At 35.0% G+C, this 20,277-nt stretch overlaps 1 protein-coding gene across 3 annotated transcripts in view; it reads left to right on the top strand.

Moving 5' to 3' along the window:
* Nucleotides 1-20,277, top strand: part of PSMD14 (proteasome 26S subunit, non-ATPase 14) — a 111,161-nt gene that overhangs the window by 3,206 nt on the left and 87,678 nt on the right. The window contains exons 2-4 of one of the 3 annotated variants that reach the window (XM_030916642.1): nt 3,801-3,850; nt 7,164-7,297; nt 9,561-9,612. In XM_030916642.1, coding sequence (XP_030772502.1) covers nt 9,565-9,612 — 48 coding nt within the window. In that variant the 5' untranslated portion in view covers nt 3,801-3,850; nt 7,164-7,297; nt 9,561-9,564. The remainder of the gene's footprint in view (nt 1-3,800; nt 3,851-7,163; nt 7,298-9,560; nt 9,613-20,277) is intronic. The other 2 variants (XM_010368002.1, XM_030916643.1) reach the window with 2 other exon arrangements.

The following is a 20,277-nucleotide window of genomic DNA, read 5'->3' as shown; positions in this document are numbered from 1 at the left end:
TGGAGGTTGCAGTGAGCCGTAATTGCAACACTACATTCCAGCCTGGTCAACAGAGTGAGATGCTGTCTCATAAAAGGGGAAAAAAAAAGTTGCGTCTATATTGAACATGTGTAGACATTTTTTTTCATTATTCCCTAAGCAATATAGTATTACTATTTCTATTGTATTTACATTGTATTAGTTATTATAAGTAATCTAAAAATGATATTAAAGTATATGGGAGGATGTGCATAGGTTATATGCAAATAGGGTACTATGCAATTTTATATCAGAGACTTGTGTATCCATGATTTTGGTGTCCTAGAACCAATTCCCCACAGATACAGATGGATGACTGTACTCAAATGCTGAAATTGGAAGACTCCATAATAGATTATTTATGATGAGTCCGTTCTCACTCTTCCTTTTTTTTTTTTCTTGAGATGAAACTTTGCTCTGTTGCCCAGGCTGGAGTGCAGTGGCGCAATCTTGGCTCACTGCAGCCTTCGCCTTCCAGGTTCAAGCCATTCTGCCTGCCTCAGCCAGCCTAGCTGGGGTTACAGGTGCCTGCCATCACGCCCGGCTAATTTTTGTATTTTTAGTAGAGACCAGGTTTTGTCATGTTGGCCAGGCTGGTCTCAAACTCCTGACCTTAGGTGATCCACCCGCCTCGGCCTCCCAAAGTGCTGGGATTATAGGTGTGAGCCACTGTGCCCAGCCACCATTTGCACTCTTCTAAGTTGTGGAAATCTTGTTTTCAAAATCCTGTTTATATAATTAGATTTAATGTTGACTCACTCAAGATCTTCCACTGGAAAAAAGTCCTTAAGAAAGTGAGAGTATAAAGTTTTAACTACTTTGCACAAATCAGAAAGCAGAGGAATTAGAAATATAGTAAGATAACAAATATGGAATAGCTTAAAAAGGATTGAGCATCAGTCTGAAAAGTAATTTTTTTTTTTTTTGAGACGGAGTATTGTTCTGTCACCCAGGCTGGAGTGCAGTGGTGCGATCTCGGCTCACTGTAACTTTCACCTTCTGGGTTCAAGTGATTCTCCTGCCTCAGCCTCCTGAGTTGCTGGGATTATAGGCATCTGGCACCGTACCCGGCTAATTTTTGTTTTCAATAGAGATGGGGTTTTGCCACATTGGCCAGGCTGGTCTTGAACCCCTGACCTCAAGTGATCCGCCCCCCTTGGCCTCCCAAAGTGCTGGGATTATGGGCATGAGCCACTGCACCTGGCCAAAAATTGATTTATTTTAAATCCAGCATGGACATGATCTAGCAATATCAGGTTCTAATCAGAGATTAAGAGAGAAAGAAAAAGTGGAAAGTAATCAACTTTGGAAAGTACTGATATCTTTTTTGTACTATTTTTACCAATTACGATTCTAAATATTATTGTATGTATGACATTATGTTAGGTATAAACACTTTATTCATATTGTCTGACAATATTTTCCATAAAGTTAATTATGTCATGAATGAGCTTTTGAGTCTTCTGCTTTTTGATACTGTAAAAACTTGGTTTAGATCCATCAACCTTTTTATTGCTTTTATTTCTTTTTTTTTTTTAATGAGTATTTTAATGCCAAAATTTCTTTTTTTCTTTTTATTATACTCTAAGTTCTAGGGTACATGTGCATAACGTGCAGGTTTGTTACATATGTATATTTGTGCCATGTTGGTGTGCTGCACCCATCAACTCGTCAGCACCCATCAATTCATCATTTATATCATGTATAACTCCCCAATGCAATCCCTCCCCCCTCCCCCCTCCCCATGGTAGGCCTCAATGTGTGATGTTCCCCTTCCCGAGTCCAAGTGATCTCATTGTTCAGTTCCCACCTATGAGTGAGAACATGCGGTGTTTGGTTTTCTCTTCTTGTGACAGTTTGCTAAGAATGATGGTTTTCAGCTGCATCCATGTCCCTACAAAGGACGCAAACTCATCCTTTTTTTATGGCTGCATAGTATTCCATGGTGTATATGTTCAGCAAAGTCTCAGGATACAAAATTAATGTGCAAAAATCACAAGCATTCTTATACACCAGTAACAGACAAGCAGAGAGCCAAATCATGAATGAACTTCCATTCACAATTGCTTCAAAGAGAATAAAATACCTAGGAATCCAACTTACAAGGGATGTAAAGGACCTCTTCAAGGAGAACTACAAACCACTGCTCAGTGAAATCAAAGAGAACACAAACAAATGGAAGAACATACCATGCTCATGGATAGGAAGACTCAATATCGTGAAAATGGCCATACTGCCCAAGGTTATTTATAGATTCAATGCTACCAATGAGTTTCTTCACAGAATTGGAAAAAACTGCTTTAAAGTTCATATGGAATCAAAAAAGAGCCCCCATTGCCAAGACAATCCTAAGTCAAAAGGACAAAGCTGGAGGCATCACGCTACCTGACTTCAAACTATACTACAAGGCTACAGTAACCAAAACAGCATGGTACTGGTACCAAAACAGAGATATAGACCAATGGAACAGAACAGAGTCCTCAGAAATAATACCACACATCTACAGCCATCTGATCTTTGACAAACCTGAGAGAAACAAGAAATGGGGAAAGGATTCCCTATTTAATAAATGATGCTGGAAAAATTGGCTAGCCATAAGTAGAAAGCTGAAACTGGATCCTTTCCTTACTCCTTATACGAAGATTAATTCAAGATGGATTAGAGACTTAAATGTTAGACCTAATACCATAAAAACCCTAGAAGAAAATCTAGGTAGTACCATTCAGGACATAGGCATGGGCAAGGACTTCATGTCTAAAACACCAAGAGCAACGGCAGCAAAAGCCAAAATTGACAAATGGGATCTAATTAAACTAAAGAGCTTCTGCACAGCAAAAGAAACTACCATCAGAGTGAACAGGCAACCTACAGAATGGGAGAAAATTTTTGCAATCTACTCATCTGACAAAGGGCTAATATCCAGAATCTACAAAGAACTCAAACAAATATACAAGAAAAAAACAAACAACCCCATCCAAAAGTGGGCAAAGGATATGAACAGACATTTCTCAAAAGAAGACATTCATACAGCCAACAGACACATGAAAAAATGCTCATCATCACTCGCCATCAGAGAAATGCAAATCAAAACCACAATGAGATACCATCTCACACCAGTTAGAATGGCAATCATTAAAAAATCAGGAAACAACAGTTGTTGGAGAGGATGTGGAGAAATAGGAACACTTTTACACTGTTGGTGGGATTGTAAACTAGTTCAACCATTATGGAAAACAGTATGGCAATTCCTCAAGGATCTAGAACTAGATGTACCATATGACCCAGCCATCCCACTACTGGGTATATACCCAAAGGATTATAAATTATTCTACTACAAAGACACATGCACACGTATGTTTATTGCAGCACTATTCACAATAGCAAAGACTTGGAATCAACCCAAATGTCCATCTGTGACAGACTGGATTAAGAAAATATTGCTTTTATTTCTAAGAATTGAAAGTGTTCCCTTTTATGTTAAGTATAACACATTCACTTTGTGAATCTTTCTGCTAAATTCTGCGAAATGCAAATCCCTGTCTCCAATGTGATTTAGTCATGTGAAATACGCCCAGCATTTTGAAACCCAGTAAGTGGCAAACTATGTGAGGAAGAAGGATCTGTGTTGGTAGCCATGCTCAGGATGGGGTTGCTGATGAAGTAGCTAGTGTTTATTATATGCTTTCTATATGCCAAGCATTGTATTAAATGTTTTTTTTTGGGTCCATTGTTTTTGCTAATCTTTTAAATGGCTCTGTGAGATATATATCTCTATTTTGCAGATGAGGAAACTGAGGAGGAGAGAGGTGATTGACTCAAGGACATAGAACTTGTAAGTGTTAGAGCCAGTATTTGAATCTGGCACTCTGACTGTGGAGTCATAGTACTTGACTCTCATGTACCAGACAAAATAGTCATTAGTCATCGCCATTTACCATCTAGGCCCAGTAGACCATAAAAGGATAGTGAAAAACAACTATATTAGAAATGTTAGTAAAGCTTAAACATAGCAAATACAAATTTTTATATTAATTAATTAATTAATTTTTGAGATGGAGTCTTGCTGTGTCACCTGGGCTGGAGTGTAGTGGTACCACTTTGGTGCACTGCAACCTCCACCTCCTGGGTTCAAGCGGTCCTCCTACCTCAGCCTCCCCAGTAGCTGGGATTACAGGCGCATGCCACCATTTCTGGCTAATTTTTGTATTTTTAGTAGAGACAGGGTTTTGCCTTGTTGGCCAGGCTGGTCTTGAGCTGCTGACCTCAAGTGATCTGCCTGCATTGGCCTCCCAAATTGCTGGGACTACAGGCGTGAGCCACCACGCCCGGCCTAAATACAAATGTGTATTCTGTATTTTCTTGGTTTTGAAGGTACATATATCTTCATATGTCATCTTTTGAATGGGCATCATAGTTTGAATGAACTGCTCATCAGCCATCATGCATGAACCTAGAACATACTTGTCTTGTATAGATCATTTCTATATGTCAAATACATTTCTAGTAGGCTCTAGCCTATTACTTCTGGTTCTTGTATTTGCTATTCTGTGTGTGTGTCTATGTGAAAATATACATCACATAAAATTTACTATTCTAACTTTCTGGTGTACAGTTTAGTGACATTAAGTATATTCACAGTATTATGTAACTGTCACCACCATCCATATCCAGAATTTTTTTCATCCTCCCAATTACTTTGCTTTTGAAAACATTGAGAGCTCATAATTTTGTTGAAGATAGGATGCCATCTTTCCTTCATAATTGCAAACATTTATATTTTTAGATTTATAGGCACCATTTAGAATTAGTCCAATGATTTTTAAAATTTCTACATTATCCATTTCCTTTTATCCACATTTGTGTACACTTGAGCATTTTTCCATGTGTGAACTGTATTAACATCATAAGACATCAAAAAATACGTCACACATCTCTTTAGAAAACAGGTTCTCATTGCAAAATTTTGTGTGATGAAGTCCTTTCTTGTTGAATAAGTAACTGAGTAAGAATGTCACTTTTTTGGTTTTAGAAATATATTGTCAACTCACTGACCCTTTAAAAAATAATCTGTTGAGGAGAAATTCACATAATATAAAACTAACCATTTTAAATTGAACAGTTTAGTATCATTTCGTCCATTCACAGTGTGCCATTACCACCTCAATTTAGTTCCAGAACATTTCTGTCATTCCAAGGTAAAAAATCTCTTAGCCATTTAGCAGTTTCTCCATTTTCCTCCCTTCCCCACCCACTGATAACCACCAGTCTGCATTCTGTCTCTGTGCATTTATTGGATACTTCATATACATGGAATCACATAACATGTGACCTTTTGTGCCTGGCTTCTTTTACATAGTGTGATATTTTGAGGTTCAGCTAACTTGTAACGTGTACCAGTAGTACTTCATTCCTTTTTATAGCTAAACAGAATTTCATATTACAATATTCCTTTATGTGTTTATAGTAGAATTTGTTTATCCATTCATTCTTTGGTAGACATTTGGACTGTTTCCACCTTTCGGCTATTGTGAATAGTGATGGTGTAAACATGCATGTACATGAACTTATTTTGAGTATTTGTTTTCGGTTTTATGGGGTATATACTGATGAGTGGAGTTGCTGGATCAAGTGGTAATTCTATGTTTAACTTTTTGGGGAACTGCCAAACTGTTCCCAGCACTCATTGGTTCTTAAGTTTGAGAAAATTAATCTAGGCTATTATCATCTCAAGGTACAGTCTGAGATTTTGTTTATATCAGTGGTTCTCAATTGTGAGTGATTTTTGAGACAATCAAAAATAACTTCAAACATTTGTCCCCCAGGGACATTTGGTAAAGCTTGAAGACATTTTTGATTGTCACAACTGGATAGGTGCTGCTGTTGTCTAGTGGAGCTGGGGATGATGTTAAGCATCCTATAGTGCACAAGACAGCCCCACGAACAACAACAGATTATCTGGTTCTGAATCTCAGTAGTACTGAAGTTAGTAAATCCTGGCTTGTACCGTCAATTTTATTGTCATCATTAGAGACTAGAATGCTATAATCTGTCTCCTTCACATTCATCTTTGATTTTGTAGTAATGTGAAACATTTTCTTTGTTGCTTTTTTTCCTTTTGCCATTATTAAAATGAAAAATTCTAATTTCTTAACTGTGCTAAATGAAGACTGAAAAAAAGACTACAAAGATGAAGTCTCTAGTGTTCTGTATCTTTTCGAAAGATGGATCAGTGCTTTGGACAACACAATAAGAATGAAAGGATGATGTAATAACTATAATTTTTTTTCACTATTGCATTATTTTAGACAGTTCTTATCATTTTTCCATATTCCAGTCATTTTAGTGTTTTTGGCAGTTTTGGGAATAATTAAGAAATGATGGACTACTAATGCCTCCTAGTATGATAAAATAGCAAATTTTCAGGGTATAAGAAAAATAACCACTAATATTCCATAATATTTGATAGATTTGTAATAATGTACAATTAACCTATATAGTAATTACATGATAGAATGAACTGTCCTATTTAAAAAATAAGTACATTTTTATTTTATTCTTTTTTTTTTTTGAGACCAAGTTTCAGTCTTGTTGCCCAGGCTGGAGTGCAATGGCGCATTCTTGGCTCATTGCAATCTGCCTCTGGGATTCAAGTGATTCTCCTGCCTCAGCTCCCAGAGTAGCTGGGATTACAGGTGCCCGCCACCACGCCTGGCTGATTTTTTTTGTATTTTTAGTAGAGAAAGTGTTTTACCATATTGGCCAGGCTGGTCTCAAACTCCTGACCTCAGGTGATCTGCCCGCCTTGGCCTCCCAAAGTGCTGGGATTACAGGCGTGAGCCACCGCGCCCGGCATGTTTTGTTCTTTGAAAGATGTCTGGAAAGACTAAAAGTTTTGAAATGTCTGTCTTCAACGTTAGTGTTCACGAGAGAAACATACACATAAAATTTGGATACAGGGTTACTCACTGTGCTCTGTAGCTCCCTGTAAGGTAGATCATTCTGTATTCTCAGAAAATGATTATTAAGAAACAGTTTTGATTTCTACTTCATTTTTAGGAATGTTGATTCTTTTAAAGATTTTGGTATGAAGTTTTTCTCCTTAAATTATCAAAATAATTATATTTTATTTTGTTTACTTTTTTCAGGAGAGAAAGAAAAAATAAAATATACTTGGGGAAATTGTGCCTGCTAGAATTAGCAAGAGCTTTCTTTAAGAAGAAATTTGTTAAACTCAACAAATTGAAGGTTAAAACCTTAAGAGTTGTAGTTGATTGACCAGGTAAGGTTTAAAAATGTATTTTACTTTTAATTATTCTTTTAGGGGTGGATAGAGAGATAGCATGAAAATGTATTATTTTTAACAGATGTCAAATTATGAATATGTTTGATAGATAACCAGATTTTGAAAAGTGGTGTGATTTAGAATATATATCAATATACTTCATTCCCAAATGTTAGTATTTTTATTAAACCTGGTTATCTCAGCTTAAATGTTTTAATTTGTTAAATATGTTTCCTCTTTGCTGCGACATCTAATTTTGCTACAGAAACAAATTTGACCTGCCAGATTTTCTTTCTTTCTGCTTCTTCCATCACTCATGTATATTCACAGCATCTGGAGTCTGTGTAAAGTCATGAGAAACTACACAGAGGAATAGATAAACTGAACACAGCTGGGAATCAGTTTTGGCCTAGAATAAATATATATATTCTAATGTATACTGTATGTTGTTTGTTTTTTCTGTTGGTTCTTTAAGTTTGTAAGGTTGAAATGGTCCAAAAGAAATTTTTTTCTTCTTTGGTAACTTATTCTAGAGAATTGCTTTAATATTATAAAATATACAGGATCTCCCCCCGCCACACCCAGTTTACAGCCTTTAAAAAGTGCTGTGTGTTGAATGCCATATTTGATTTGAGGAATTTCAATGAGTATTTGATGGAGATTTTATTTGTAAGTGTTGGTATTAGGAGGATGCGTTAAGATTGTGAAGTGGAAATTTTGTCTGTATTACCATGTTTTCTTATATGCCTTTTCATTTTAAAAAGAAATTGTTAAAATTGTGAGTTTCATAAACATGTTACATGAAACAGTCCAGATACAAAAAATATATGATTCTGTTTATATAAAATTCAAAAACAGCTGAACTAATCTCTGCTGTTGGAAGTTGAATTTTTACCTTTTCAGGGTAGAATAGACTGGAAGAGGGGCTTGGGTGGTGTTTCTGAGGTGCCGATAATGTTCTGTTTCTTGAACTGGGTGATGGTTACATGGATGTGTTCACTTTGAAGAGTCTATGGCTATATCGTTTGTGTTCTTTTCTGTATGTGCACTTGAGTAAAGTTCTTTTCTGTATGTGGACTTGAATAAAGTTTGCAATATTAACATTGTTAAATTGTTACCAGGATTCAACAAATGTGATTGGTGGTGGGTAATATATAAAGCACATTATTGAGTTTTAGTTTATATAGCAATTCGAACTCGTAAAACAACATGGATGAAGGATGAAATGAATCTTAGCATTTAATTTAGAATATAATTTGTAATAATACCATTTTCTAAAGCATACACTTAGGAAAAAGGAATTTTATTTAAGGACATAGCAATTTTCAAGTAGAAAAAATTGCTTTGTTGTCATTTTTAAATTACTTAGTTGTACTGCTATTAATTTTAAAAATTTGGTTACTTCTTTTTGTTATTTAAGACCATATAAGTACACTTGATATTTCTTAATTACTTCTCTGAGGTTTTCAAGCTTGAAGAATATCTTCTGTAGTTACTCCAAACATTAAAACTAAATCAGATTGGTATAGTAAATCCACCTTGTATTGGTTAACTCTGAAGTTATAATTGAGAAGCACAGTTGAATTTGCTTAGTGAAAAAGTCGTATATCTCTACAACATCTGAAATAACACAAAATATCTGTGTAGGTTCTAGAACACTGTCTTAATACGTTTAATGTTTATGCTATAGTATTTCTTTTAGTATAATGAGTTCAGTTTTTAAAAGCCTTTGATGCTAATTCAGAGATCCATAATCTGCTCACAATGTCTTTCACATGTAGTTTTGATGATAACTGACAAGCTGTAAGTTAATTAGCACAGAACTTACTAATGAGGATGTTAAAATTTAATTTAAAAGTGAGGATTTTTATTTGTACACTCTGGACAAATTGAAGGAAATTCAATCATAGATATGATAAGCATTTCAGGCACTTTTTCTGCATTCAGGTATTTTATTAGATAACAATAAGAAAATATAATTAACTTAATGATAGCAAAGTTTTGAAAGTATGCTAAGATTGCTTGTCTTTAAAACTGGGGATAACCCAAAACCAAAGCAGTAAAATAAGGTCTGTTAATTAGCATGGAAGACAGCTTCTTGAATTAATATGTGGTGTTAATTAACAGGAAGTCTGATGTTGTGTTGTAATTACCACCAATATTTTTGACATACTGAGTGACTGAAAGTGAATTATATAGATAGCAATTGAATAAACACTTTTGTGCTTAGGAACGTTTTTTCTTTGTTTCTGTTTTCTAGAAATATGGACAGACTTCTTAGACTTGGAGGAGGTATGCCTGGACTAGGCCAGGTTAGTATATAGTCTCTTGAGCATTTCCTTGTGTGTAAACTACAAGCCTTTTTGTAGTTATCCAAAGAGAAAGAAATTATCCCCAAGAAAATCACCTAATGGATAACTTTATGGTAAGAATCTTACCTTATTGATGTTTGCTATCTTGCAACACTAGATAACATGTGGTAAACATTTACTGTCTTAGTTTACTTTTCTCCTGGGAATAAGAATTTTCTGTTATTTGCTTTGTTTAAAATTTTGAGATATGTGAGATTATCAAAGTTGTCTTTTAGGGAAAAAAAAACCCCTCAAAATAGCTTAACTTCCTGAATTTACAATGTAAACTGTAGATGTAACACAAGAAAAAGTAAGCACGTCATCCTGTTTGCCAGATCCAGAAAACTGACCCATAGAATGTTTGTATGTACAGTCTTAACACTGGCAAATTTCTGCTAATAATTATAATATATAGATGGATTAATAAGTGATCTCTCTCCTTTCCTTTAAATTTGGTATAAATGGTTTCTTTTATAATCTTTTTTAGAAATAAATAAGCTTTCAGTTGTTTTAATATTGTTTGTCCTGTTTCATTTGCTGTTGAGCAAATGACCTCTAGATTTCTGCCTCAGGATAGTCTATATGCTTTCAGGTCAAGAATTTCTGCCTCTTGTGAGTTCTACACTTTTGCTCTGTGCAATCATACGTTGAGTTAATACTAATTAACAAAAGAAATGACTATGTGTTTTTCTCTTCCTAAGACTTTTATGTATGCAATGTATTGTTTTATGACCAAATATTGGAAATATTTTTATAGTCCCTTTTAAAATCTCTTTAGTTTCCAGCTTTCCCACATTTCTTTATTCCTATCAGTGACTTCATCTTTCTTCAAAGTAATCTATGTTTACTATAAGAAGCAGTTTTTGTTTGAGACTTCATGAAATTCTCAGTGTTTTAGAAGAACTTTCATAAGAACTGTTTGATTAGTTCTATCATGGTTTATGACTTTTAGAAAGTTGGAATCTTTTTGTGATTCTGTATTGCATTCTTGGATGGATTTCAGTTTTTTCATTTACTTTTAGTTTTGATGATTTCTCATGTTTCTTTGCTGTTAGCCTATTTCTTCATGATTCTTCATTTTTGTAACACCTGTATAACTCATTCTCTCAAGAGGCCTAAGCCTCTTTGAACTTGATCCTGAACTGTTCCCATTCTTTCGTAAACATTCTAGAGAGCTTCTAGAATTCTCTAATTTATTCTGAAATTAGTAGTAATAATGTTCAGGCATGTGAAAATGTGAGAAGTGAGCAGAGGTTGTGTGTAGATACTGCAAATTTACCTGCAAATTATAGTTAAAGATGTTGCCTTAGAATTCTTAAGGGAAGTTGTATCAAATTTAAATACAAAAATAACTTTCCTTAAGCATAGATACAATAAATTACCCATTTTGGAAATCCATGCTGGAAAACCCCTGGACATGAAATAATGGTTTTACTGACCACAAATTGAGCTACATTATATGTCAATGGCGACTTTAAACCTTTGTATCAAGTGAAAAACTTGATGTTTTCTCAGTAACCTTATTGGTTTCTGATTAATCAGCCATTGTGTCCTTAGTTTGTACTCTTTTTTGAAGTTAAAAAATCTGCTTAAGAATCATTTCATCTCAATTAGATGACAAACTCAAAGAAATAATTTGTGGAACTCTTATTTTTATGGTATCTCCCTTATCCTATACTAGGTGTTTAATTTTCTTTTTCTCCAAAATTTTGTTTTATCTTGTTACATGAATAATTTGACAAATACCTATCATGTTACTTTTGCAACATGAAATGTTAAGTGTATTTTTTGCCTAATAAGAATATGTTGTTTATTATTTATTATAATTATTTTTGAGATGGAGTCTTGCTCTGTCACCCAGGCTGGAATGCAGTGGCATGATCTCGGTTCACTATACCCTTTGCCTCCTGGGTTCAAGTGATTCTTCTGCCTCAGCCTCCTGAGTAGCTGGGATTACACGCGTTCACCACCGCACCTGGCTAAGTTTTGAATTTTTAGTAGAGACCAAGTTTCACCATGTTGGCCAGGCTGGTCTTGAACTCCTTGACTTCAGGTGATCCACCTGCCTTGGCCTCCCAAAGTACTGGGATTACAGGTGTGAGCCGCCACTCCCAGACTATTATTTATTTTTAATAAGAAGTCAAAGATGTTTGGATTGATAATAGCTATCTTTTCATTAGATAAGGCAAGGCACCAATAGTAGTAGAGAAAAGGAGATACAAATTGACCCTTCTCTCAAGAAATCAGTGGGAAATGTTATCTTACCATTTAATGGAAAAGGCAGAATTCCCTCCCAAATAAGGAGCAGGTCACTTGCTGGTAAGTTTGTAGATGGCCCTCTTAAAATGTGGCAGTAGGCAGGAGCAGAACAGGTAAGGGCCTCATATGATTGAGAGTCCCTTAAGGTTATTTTATTTCCTTGATTGAAGAACAAGAACCATGGACATTTTATGAGTGAATAGGCCACCTTAAATCATGATCTATACGAATAACCTAACTTTGATGAAAGAAATGTCCAAGACTTACTTTTTTTATATCAGTCTCCAAACAGTTGCTACTTTACTGTCTTGAAGACATTCTGTTGCACTCCTGGTTGACGCAAACCTGGTGGTTAGTGTCCGACTCTGCAAGTTAAAGGCTCACTTCTCCACAGAACTACCCTTACTTCACATGCCAGCTATACTTCCTGTGTCCCCAAGCCATCCACACTTCTGACTGACACTTTGACCTGACTATAAATTTGGAGTTCCTCACAACCTCCTCAGGTTTGATAATTCACTAGAACAACTGACAGAACTCAAGAAAGTGCTGCACTTATTATTACAGTTTTGTTATCCAGGAATACAGATTAGAAGGACCAGTGAAATGAAGACACACAGGATGGGGTCTGGGAGGAGATGAAGAGCTCCTGTGCCCTCTCTTCATGGAATTAGGGCATGTCACCGTCCCTGCACATCAATGAGTTTACCAGCCAGGGAGCTCCACCTGGTATAGCTTTGGTGTCCAGAGTTTTTATTGGGACTCGGCATACATGAGCTTGATTGATTAAATCATTGGGTAATCAAACTCAAAATTCAAAATCTCCGTCCTTACTTCCCTCCTTGGAAATGGGCCTGGCTCAAAGTCTTAGCCCTGTATTTACCACGTTGGTCTTTATGGTGATCAGTCCTCATCCTCAAGCTATGTAGGGGTGTGCACTGAGTCACTGTGTTAGCATAACAAAAGAAACTCCAAGGGTTTTTGAGGCTTTGTGCCAGAAACTCAGGATAAAAACCAGATTATTTTGCAACAAAGACTTGTTTTCAGCCTTGACTTTATTATTTGTAGAAACAATTCAATATTTCATTTGAATTTTTCTTGTACTATTATTTGATACTGATTTTTGTGCATTTGAATTTTTCTTGTACTATTATTTGATACTGATTTTTGTGCCGTTTCCAAGAGACATGATCCCACCTTGAGTCCCAATGCCTTTAATATAACCCAATAGTAGTAAAAAGGTCTTTGGGCTTTGCTCTATTTGCTAATTGATTATGTTATCATTATTATTATTTTGAGTCAGAGACTTGCTTTGTTGCCCAGTCTGGAGTGCAGTGGCATGATCTCAGCTCACTGTAGTCTCACCCCCCTGGATACAAGTGATTCTCTTGCCTCAGCCTCACAAGTAGCTGGGATTACAGGCATGAGCCACCACGCACAGCTAATTTTTTTTATTTTTAGTAGAGACGGGGTTTCACCATGTTGGCTGGGCTGGTCTTGAACTCCTGATCTCAAGTGATCTGCCCACTGCAGCCTCCCAAAGTGCTTGGATTACAGATGTGAGCCATTGCTCCTGGCCTGGTTTGTTTTTTAATGGAGGAATTCATAGTAGTAATATAGGAATATCAGTATTATAATCACAGTTGATACTGATGTTTCATTGTTTTTGAAGCCACTTGGCCTTAGTTGTTTTATTTGGGAGTTGTAGTAGGGCTAGTAGGTAAAAAAGGAACTTGTAAATAATCGAAGTCCCCATTCATTCTAGTCTCTTAATTTTCTCTAAATAGGAGGTGACTTTTCTCTTTTCCAAGGCTATTCCTTCCTTGTTCTCAGATCTCGTTCTCTTGACACGTTGCAGATCTCCATTGACTCCTTTCTCTGCCTACAAAGATGTTTAAGTCTCCTGTATCCAAAAAAGAAAACTCTACTATATACTGCCATAAAACCTTTTCTTCCATTTATTTCTAGAATTCCTGAAATAATAGCTTAAACTCCATAATCTACTTAATTACTTCTGTTCACTCTCATGAGAATGCATTCTGGCCAACTCCTGTATTACTGTATTGGAATTTTTTAAACTGCCAAGTCTATTGGCCTATTTTTAGTTCTCTTTTAACTAAACTTCAATATTCCACACTTACTATCTTAAAACTTTCTCTTCCATTTGTTTTTATCGTGCTGTCTTTTCCTGTTTCTCATTATGGTATCCATTCCTACAAAACAACTAAGTTTTATATTTTTTAATATCACATTTTAAAATGTTAATATTGTCCAGGCCTGGTGGCTCACGCCTGTAATCTCAGCACTTTGGGAGACCAAGGGGGCAGATCACATAAGGCTAGGAGTTCAGGACTAGCCTGGCCAACATGGGGAAACCCAACTCTACTAAAAGTACAAAAATCACCTGAGTGTGGTGGTGCACATCTGTAATCCTAGCTACTTAGGAGGCTGAAGCAGGAGAATCACTTGAACCCAGGAGGTGGAGGTTGCAGTGAGCCAAGATTGTACCACTGCACTCAAGCCTGGGTGACAGAGTGAGACTATGTCTCAAAAAAAAAAAAAAAAAAAGAAAAAAAGTTAATATTTGAATAGTGATAAGCTAAAATAATTAAATTTGTCCTCAGTCCTCTATTTCAGTTTAACTTACCAGTAGTTTGAAGCAGAAATAAAGATGTTTTATTAGTACTATTAAAATTTGTAAAGTAACAGCTTTATGTTTTAAATGTATTTTTAGATTTTCTTTGTTAAAGTACTTACAAACTTGAAATTACTAAAAGGTGTGAGATTATTATATTAAAAACATATATTACTATAATTTGGCTACTTCGTTGTCTTTGTAACAAACTCCACCTAGGTCTTGGCATCTAAACGATTTCCAAAAGCAGTGGAAACAGAGCCCAAGAGATGAGAATAGCCAAAGCATATTCTGCAGTTTTTAAAAAATTTTGGTTTCTCTCTGGGTTCATTTTAGCTTTGGAAATAGTCAATATAAGCTTGAAAGTAGGTGGAACTTCAGCAAAATGACAGTGGCATTTAGTAACTTGTCTTCAGTTTTAATTTGTTAAGTCAATATTTGGAGTTTCTGTGTATCAGGTATTATATACTATAACGAATTCCAAGATGAACAAGAATATCAATGCCTAATCCAGAGCCTTACATTATAATAGACACACAAGCAATCATGTTTTAAGTGCCTACTACACATTAACTACTTTGAATCAGTGAAAGCTAATGCTTATTGGAAATAATGTGATTTGTAAGTACAGTGGAGGTTAGTTTAACTTCTTTTGGGAAAAATAAGACTAACTTGGGAAAAATGAGACTAAATTGAGGAGATGATATTTGAGCTGAATTTTGAAATATGTGTCAAGGCATATTCAAAAGGCTAGAGAATAAATACATAAGAAAATACTGGCAAAAGAAGCTTGTAAAGGACTCTGAGGTTGGTTATGAAAGGCTTTGAATGCCATACTTAGTGTTTTTACTTTTTTCCCCTAGGTGTTGTAGTTTCATGAAGATTTTCTTTCTTTCTTTCTTTCTTTTTTTTTTTTTCAGATGTGAAGATTTTTTTTTTTCTTTCCGGTAGACTTGTGAGATAATTTGATCTGTGTTTTTGAAAAGTAATTCTAGTGGTAGTTTGGAGAATAGGTAAAGGGGAACAGATTAAAGGCAAAGTCATCAATTACATGAATATTTGTGACTTTCAACCTTCCAGGCATATAACAGGATTATATTTTTCTGTCATCTTTGAAGTTAGCATTACCATGATTTTGCTTTGACCAATGGAATGTGATTGATTAATAGATCACTTTTAGGTGGAAGCTTTAAGAATCAGTGTGTGATTTGTCTGCCCTGGTAATAAACAACATCATGATCATGGAGCCTTTTTTGCCAGGTCTCTAAGTGAAAATGACACACAACCTGCAAGTTTTAAGCAAAGTTAAAAATCATGTGATTTTTGTGTAAAATACCCTAATTTTTTTGGTCTCTTTAAAAACAAACAAACAAACACTGTGTAGGCCAAACTAAGCACATGTGCAGCAGGCTATATAATGCCTATAAGTTGTCACTTTGTGTCTGTGGTACAGACCTCATTAATTTCAGATGCAAAAATAAGGCAAAATACTGTGGGTAAGTGATCCCAGAAGGCTTCCTGAATGTGGTGAGATATAGTGTACATTTTGAAGAATTATTTTAGGTGGCTAGATTTAAAAAACGAAATTCATGAATTGAGTAGGATGTATTTTGTTATAACTCCCAAATCCTCACAGTGTATGGATTTTTTGTATATTCACTGATAACTTTTTCTGGTTTCTTATTGTGGTTATTGGACCAGAAATGTTGTTTCAATTGTTTGTCTCGGGTTTTGGTCTAATGTTTGGTAGAGAGAATTAATTTAGCATAGCAATGGAAAAAATAACTGACATAAATGAAAATATAATACTGTTTTCATGGATGAGGAGTCTTTGTATCACCACATGCCAATTCTTTCCAACTAATCATACATTCAATGCAGTTTCAATAAAAATATCAACCAGAATTTTCATGGAAATAGGCAAACTGACTCTAGAATTCATATAGGAAAAAATAGTTCAAGAATAGCAAAGAAATTCGTAAAAAGGAAAAAGAAATTTGCTCTACCAGATTTCAAAATATATTTTAATGCTATATGACTGAAGTAGTAATATATTGTTGCAGAGATAATCAGGTAGACCAGTATAATCAAAAACCCAGAAATACATCCATCAATATATGGGAACTTGGTTTGTAATATAAGTGACATTAAAATAGTGGAGAAGGAGAGGCCTGTTCATTAGATGATGCTGAAGCAAGTGGTAGCCAGTAAGGGGAAAAACTAAAATTAGATTCCAGCCTTATTCTATACAAAAAATATTTGTATCAAATGGATTGAATATCTAAATATGAAATCAAACTTTATAACATTTTTTTTTTTTTTAAAGATGGAGTCTTGCTCCGTCACCCAGGCTGTAGTGCAGTGGCATGATCTTGGCTAACTGCAACCTGCACCTCCTGGATTCAAGAGATTCTCCTGCCTCAGCCTCCTGAGTATCTGGGATTACAGGTGCCCACCACCATACCCGGCTAATTTTTGTATTTTTTGTAGAGACGGGGTTTCACTATGTTGGCCAGGCTGGTCTCGAATTCCTGACCTCAATTGATCCGCCCACCTTGGCCTCCCAAAGTGCTGGGATTATAGGCAAGAGCCACCATGCCCAGTCCACACTTTATAATTTTTGAAGATATGCCCATTTGAATGGCTATTATCCAAATTAAAAAACAACAACAACAACAAAATAAGTATTGGTGAGGATTGGAGAAATTGGAACTCTTGTACATTGATGATAGAAATGTAAAATGGTACAGATAATATGGATAACAGTATTGTTCCTTAAAAGATTAAACATAGGATTACCATATAATCCAGCAATTCTACTTCTGGGTATGTGCCCAAAATAATTGAAGGCAGAGACTCCAACAGATGTTTGTGCACCAATATTCTTAGCAGCATTATTTATAATAGCCGAGGGGTGGAAACAATCTAGATGTCCCTTAACAAATGAATGGATAAATAAAATGCATATACACTCATTCCTTAGTATCCTTGGGGGATTGATTCTCGGACCTTTGCTGATACCAAAATCTGTGGCTGCTCAAGTCGCTTAGATAAAATGGCGTAGTATTTGCATATAACCTAGACACGGTCTCTCGCATACATTAAATCATCTATAAATTACTTATCCTTAATACAATGTAAATGCTATGTAAATACATATATTTAAAACATTTTTGTTTTTTATTGTTGTATTGTTACTTTTTATTGTTTTTTTCCCTCTGGTATTTTCTGTCTATGGTTGGTTAAATCTGTGGATGGCGAACCTGTTGATATGGAGGGCTGATTGTACATACAATGGAATATTATTAACTTTAAAGGAATGATATTCTGACATATGCTACAACATGAGTGAACCTAAAAGATATTTTGCTAAGTGAAATAAGCCAGACACAAAAGGACAAATGTTATATGATTCCACTTACATGAGGTACCTAGAGTATCAGATTCATAATGATAGAAAGTAGAATGGTAGTTGCCAGGAGCTGGGAAGAGGAGAGAATAGGGAGTTATTGTTTAATGGGTAGAGTTTCCGTTTGGGATGATGAAAAAAGTTCTGGAACTGGTGTTGGAGATGGTGGTGTTGGTTGTGCGACAGTGTTAATGTACCTAATGCCACTGAATTGTTACTTAAAAACAGTACAAGTGGGAAATTTTATATTTTTACTACAAAAAAGACATTTTAAAGTTCAGTTACCGTATGTTTAAAATGAGGTTGATAATACCTACCCAGATGGTTCTTTATAAGGATTAAATAATCTCCAATATGAACTAGTCAGGTGCATAGCAGATACCCTTCCCCAATCCCCCAGTTTTTGGGGGCAGAAATTTTTATGTCTTTATGACCTCAATATAGGAAAGCACAACTCAAAAGATTCATAATTTGACTATCTCAAGATGGTATTACTAATTCTTGTCCCCAAAAGACAACAGAAACAAACTTATAAGACAAGCAAAGATGGAGACAAGATGCTAGCAACACATTAATCTGCAACACCATGTGCTTCATTCAGCAGAACCATAGATAAGTAAGACAAAAAAAGACCTCGTTTAACAAAAGAATGTGAAATAAGAATGGCCAAAAAAAAATTATGAAAAGATACTCAGTGTCATTTTATATCAGGGAAATGAAAACTAAAACAACTATTAGATTAGTTTAAAAAAAAAAAAACTGTTGAATTAAGTGTTAATGAAAATTTAGGAAAGCAGTAATTCTCATGTAAGCTGTGTGCATGTGTGTGTGTATGTATTTGTGTGAGTGTGATGTTGGTTAGGAATTACAGCTCAGTGCTTAGATCATTACCTGGCAAATAACAGACAATAAATATATGTTAAATGGACACACCATATGTGGTAAATGGTTAAAGTCACTTTGGAGAGCAATTTGACAATATCTAGTAAAGTTGAAAATGAGCAAACTTCTGTTACTCAATAATTCCATTTATTCACTTTAGAGAAACTTTTATATGTCAATATCAGGAGACATATTGAAGAATATTGTTAAAGCATTATTTGCAATATTAAAAATTGCAAAATATTTAAATGTCTAAATGTGTTATGATGAAATTAATGCAGCAGCTAAAATGAATGAACTAGGTTTTATATACCAATATGCATAATACATCTTATAAACATAGTAAGAGAAAAATTCAGTTGTAAAAAGATACATACAACATGGAAGCATGTCAATTTAAAAAACATAAAGTAACACCTTTTTTTAGGGTTATATAACTCCAGAGTAAAAATATTACAAGTTGTTCTACAGAAGCACTGTCTAGTACAACTTTCTGCTGTGATGGAAGTGTCCATATCTGCACCGTTCAATACAGTAGCCACTAACCCACATGTTAAGTACTGGAAATGTGACTGGAGCAGCTGGAGAACTGAATTCTAAATGTTACATTACTTAAATTTAAAGAATCACATGTACCTGTTGAGCCCACGAGATGTACCTTGTCTAACTGAAAACTGAACTTCTAATTTTATTTAAATTTATATGGTCACATCTAGCTAGTGGCTACCATATTGTACAGCGCAGGTCTAGATAACTCACAACAAATTCATGAAAAGGGAGGGAGGCAAAAGGAACTTCAGCTTTATAACGTTCTCTTTTTAGTATACAAACATAAAACTAAAGCAAAAGAACAAGTCGTGGAATAACACTAAATAACATTAAATGCCATTAACATTTTTCTTTAGTACTTTTTAGAAGAGCCACCAAAGTCAGAAATTCATTTGAGTTTATTTTTTAGTACTTTTTTAATGCCTTACCTAGGTATTCCATTTTCTCTCCCAGTCTTTAATTTGAAGGCAATAATACTAGAGAGGTTACCACAGTATAGATCTTGCAGGGCCCTGTAGAAAGTTCTCTTCTGAGTGATTTGGGAAGCAATTAGAGATTGCTGAGCAAAGGAGTTATGCTTATCAGACATACATTTTTAAAGAACTTGGATACACTGAAGATGAAGGTACTATAATAATGTTTTAAAATAAATTACAGATTATTGTTTTATTTTTATTCTATATCTGCTAGAGCAATCCTGCCATGTAGTGAACCATCATAAACTAATGTGTACAATTAGTCTTTATTTATATGTGTCACATCTGTCATAAATACAAGCTTTAATTTTTCTGTAAGCACTGGTATAGTAGTATGCAAATGAGCAGACCTTTACAAAAATTTTTTATAGGTTTTCTTTATATTCCTTGAGTTCTTTAGCTTAGCTGTATTGACA

Source organism: Rhinopithecus roxellana, chromosome 14, assembly GCF_007565055.1.
Source record: "Rhinopithecus roxellana isolate Shanxi Qingling chromosome 14, ASM756505v1, whole genome shotgun sequence".
Classification (NCBI taxonomy): domain Eukaryota; kingdom Metazoa; phylum Chordata; class Mammalia; order Primates; family Cercopithecidae; genus Rhinopithecus; species Rhinopithecus roxellana.
The sequence above is the reverse complement of the archived record's forward strand: the minus strand, read 5'-3'. Positions and strand labels throughout refer to the sequence as shown.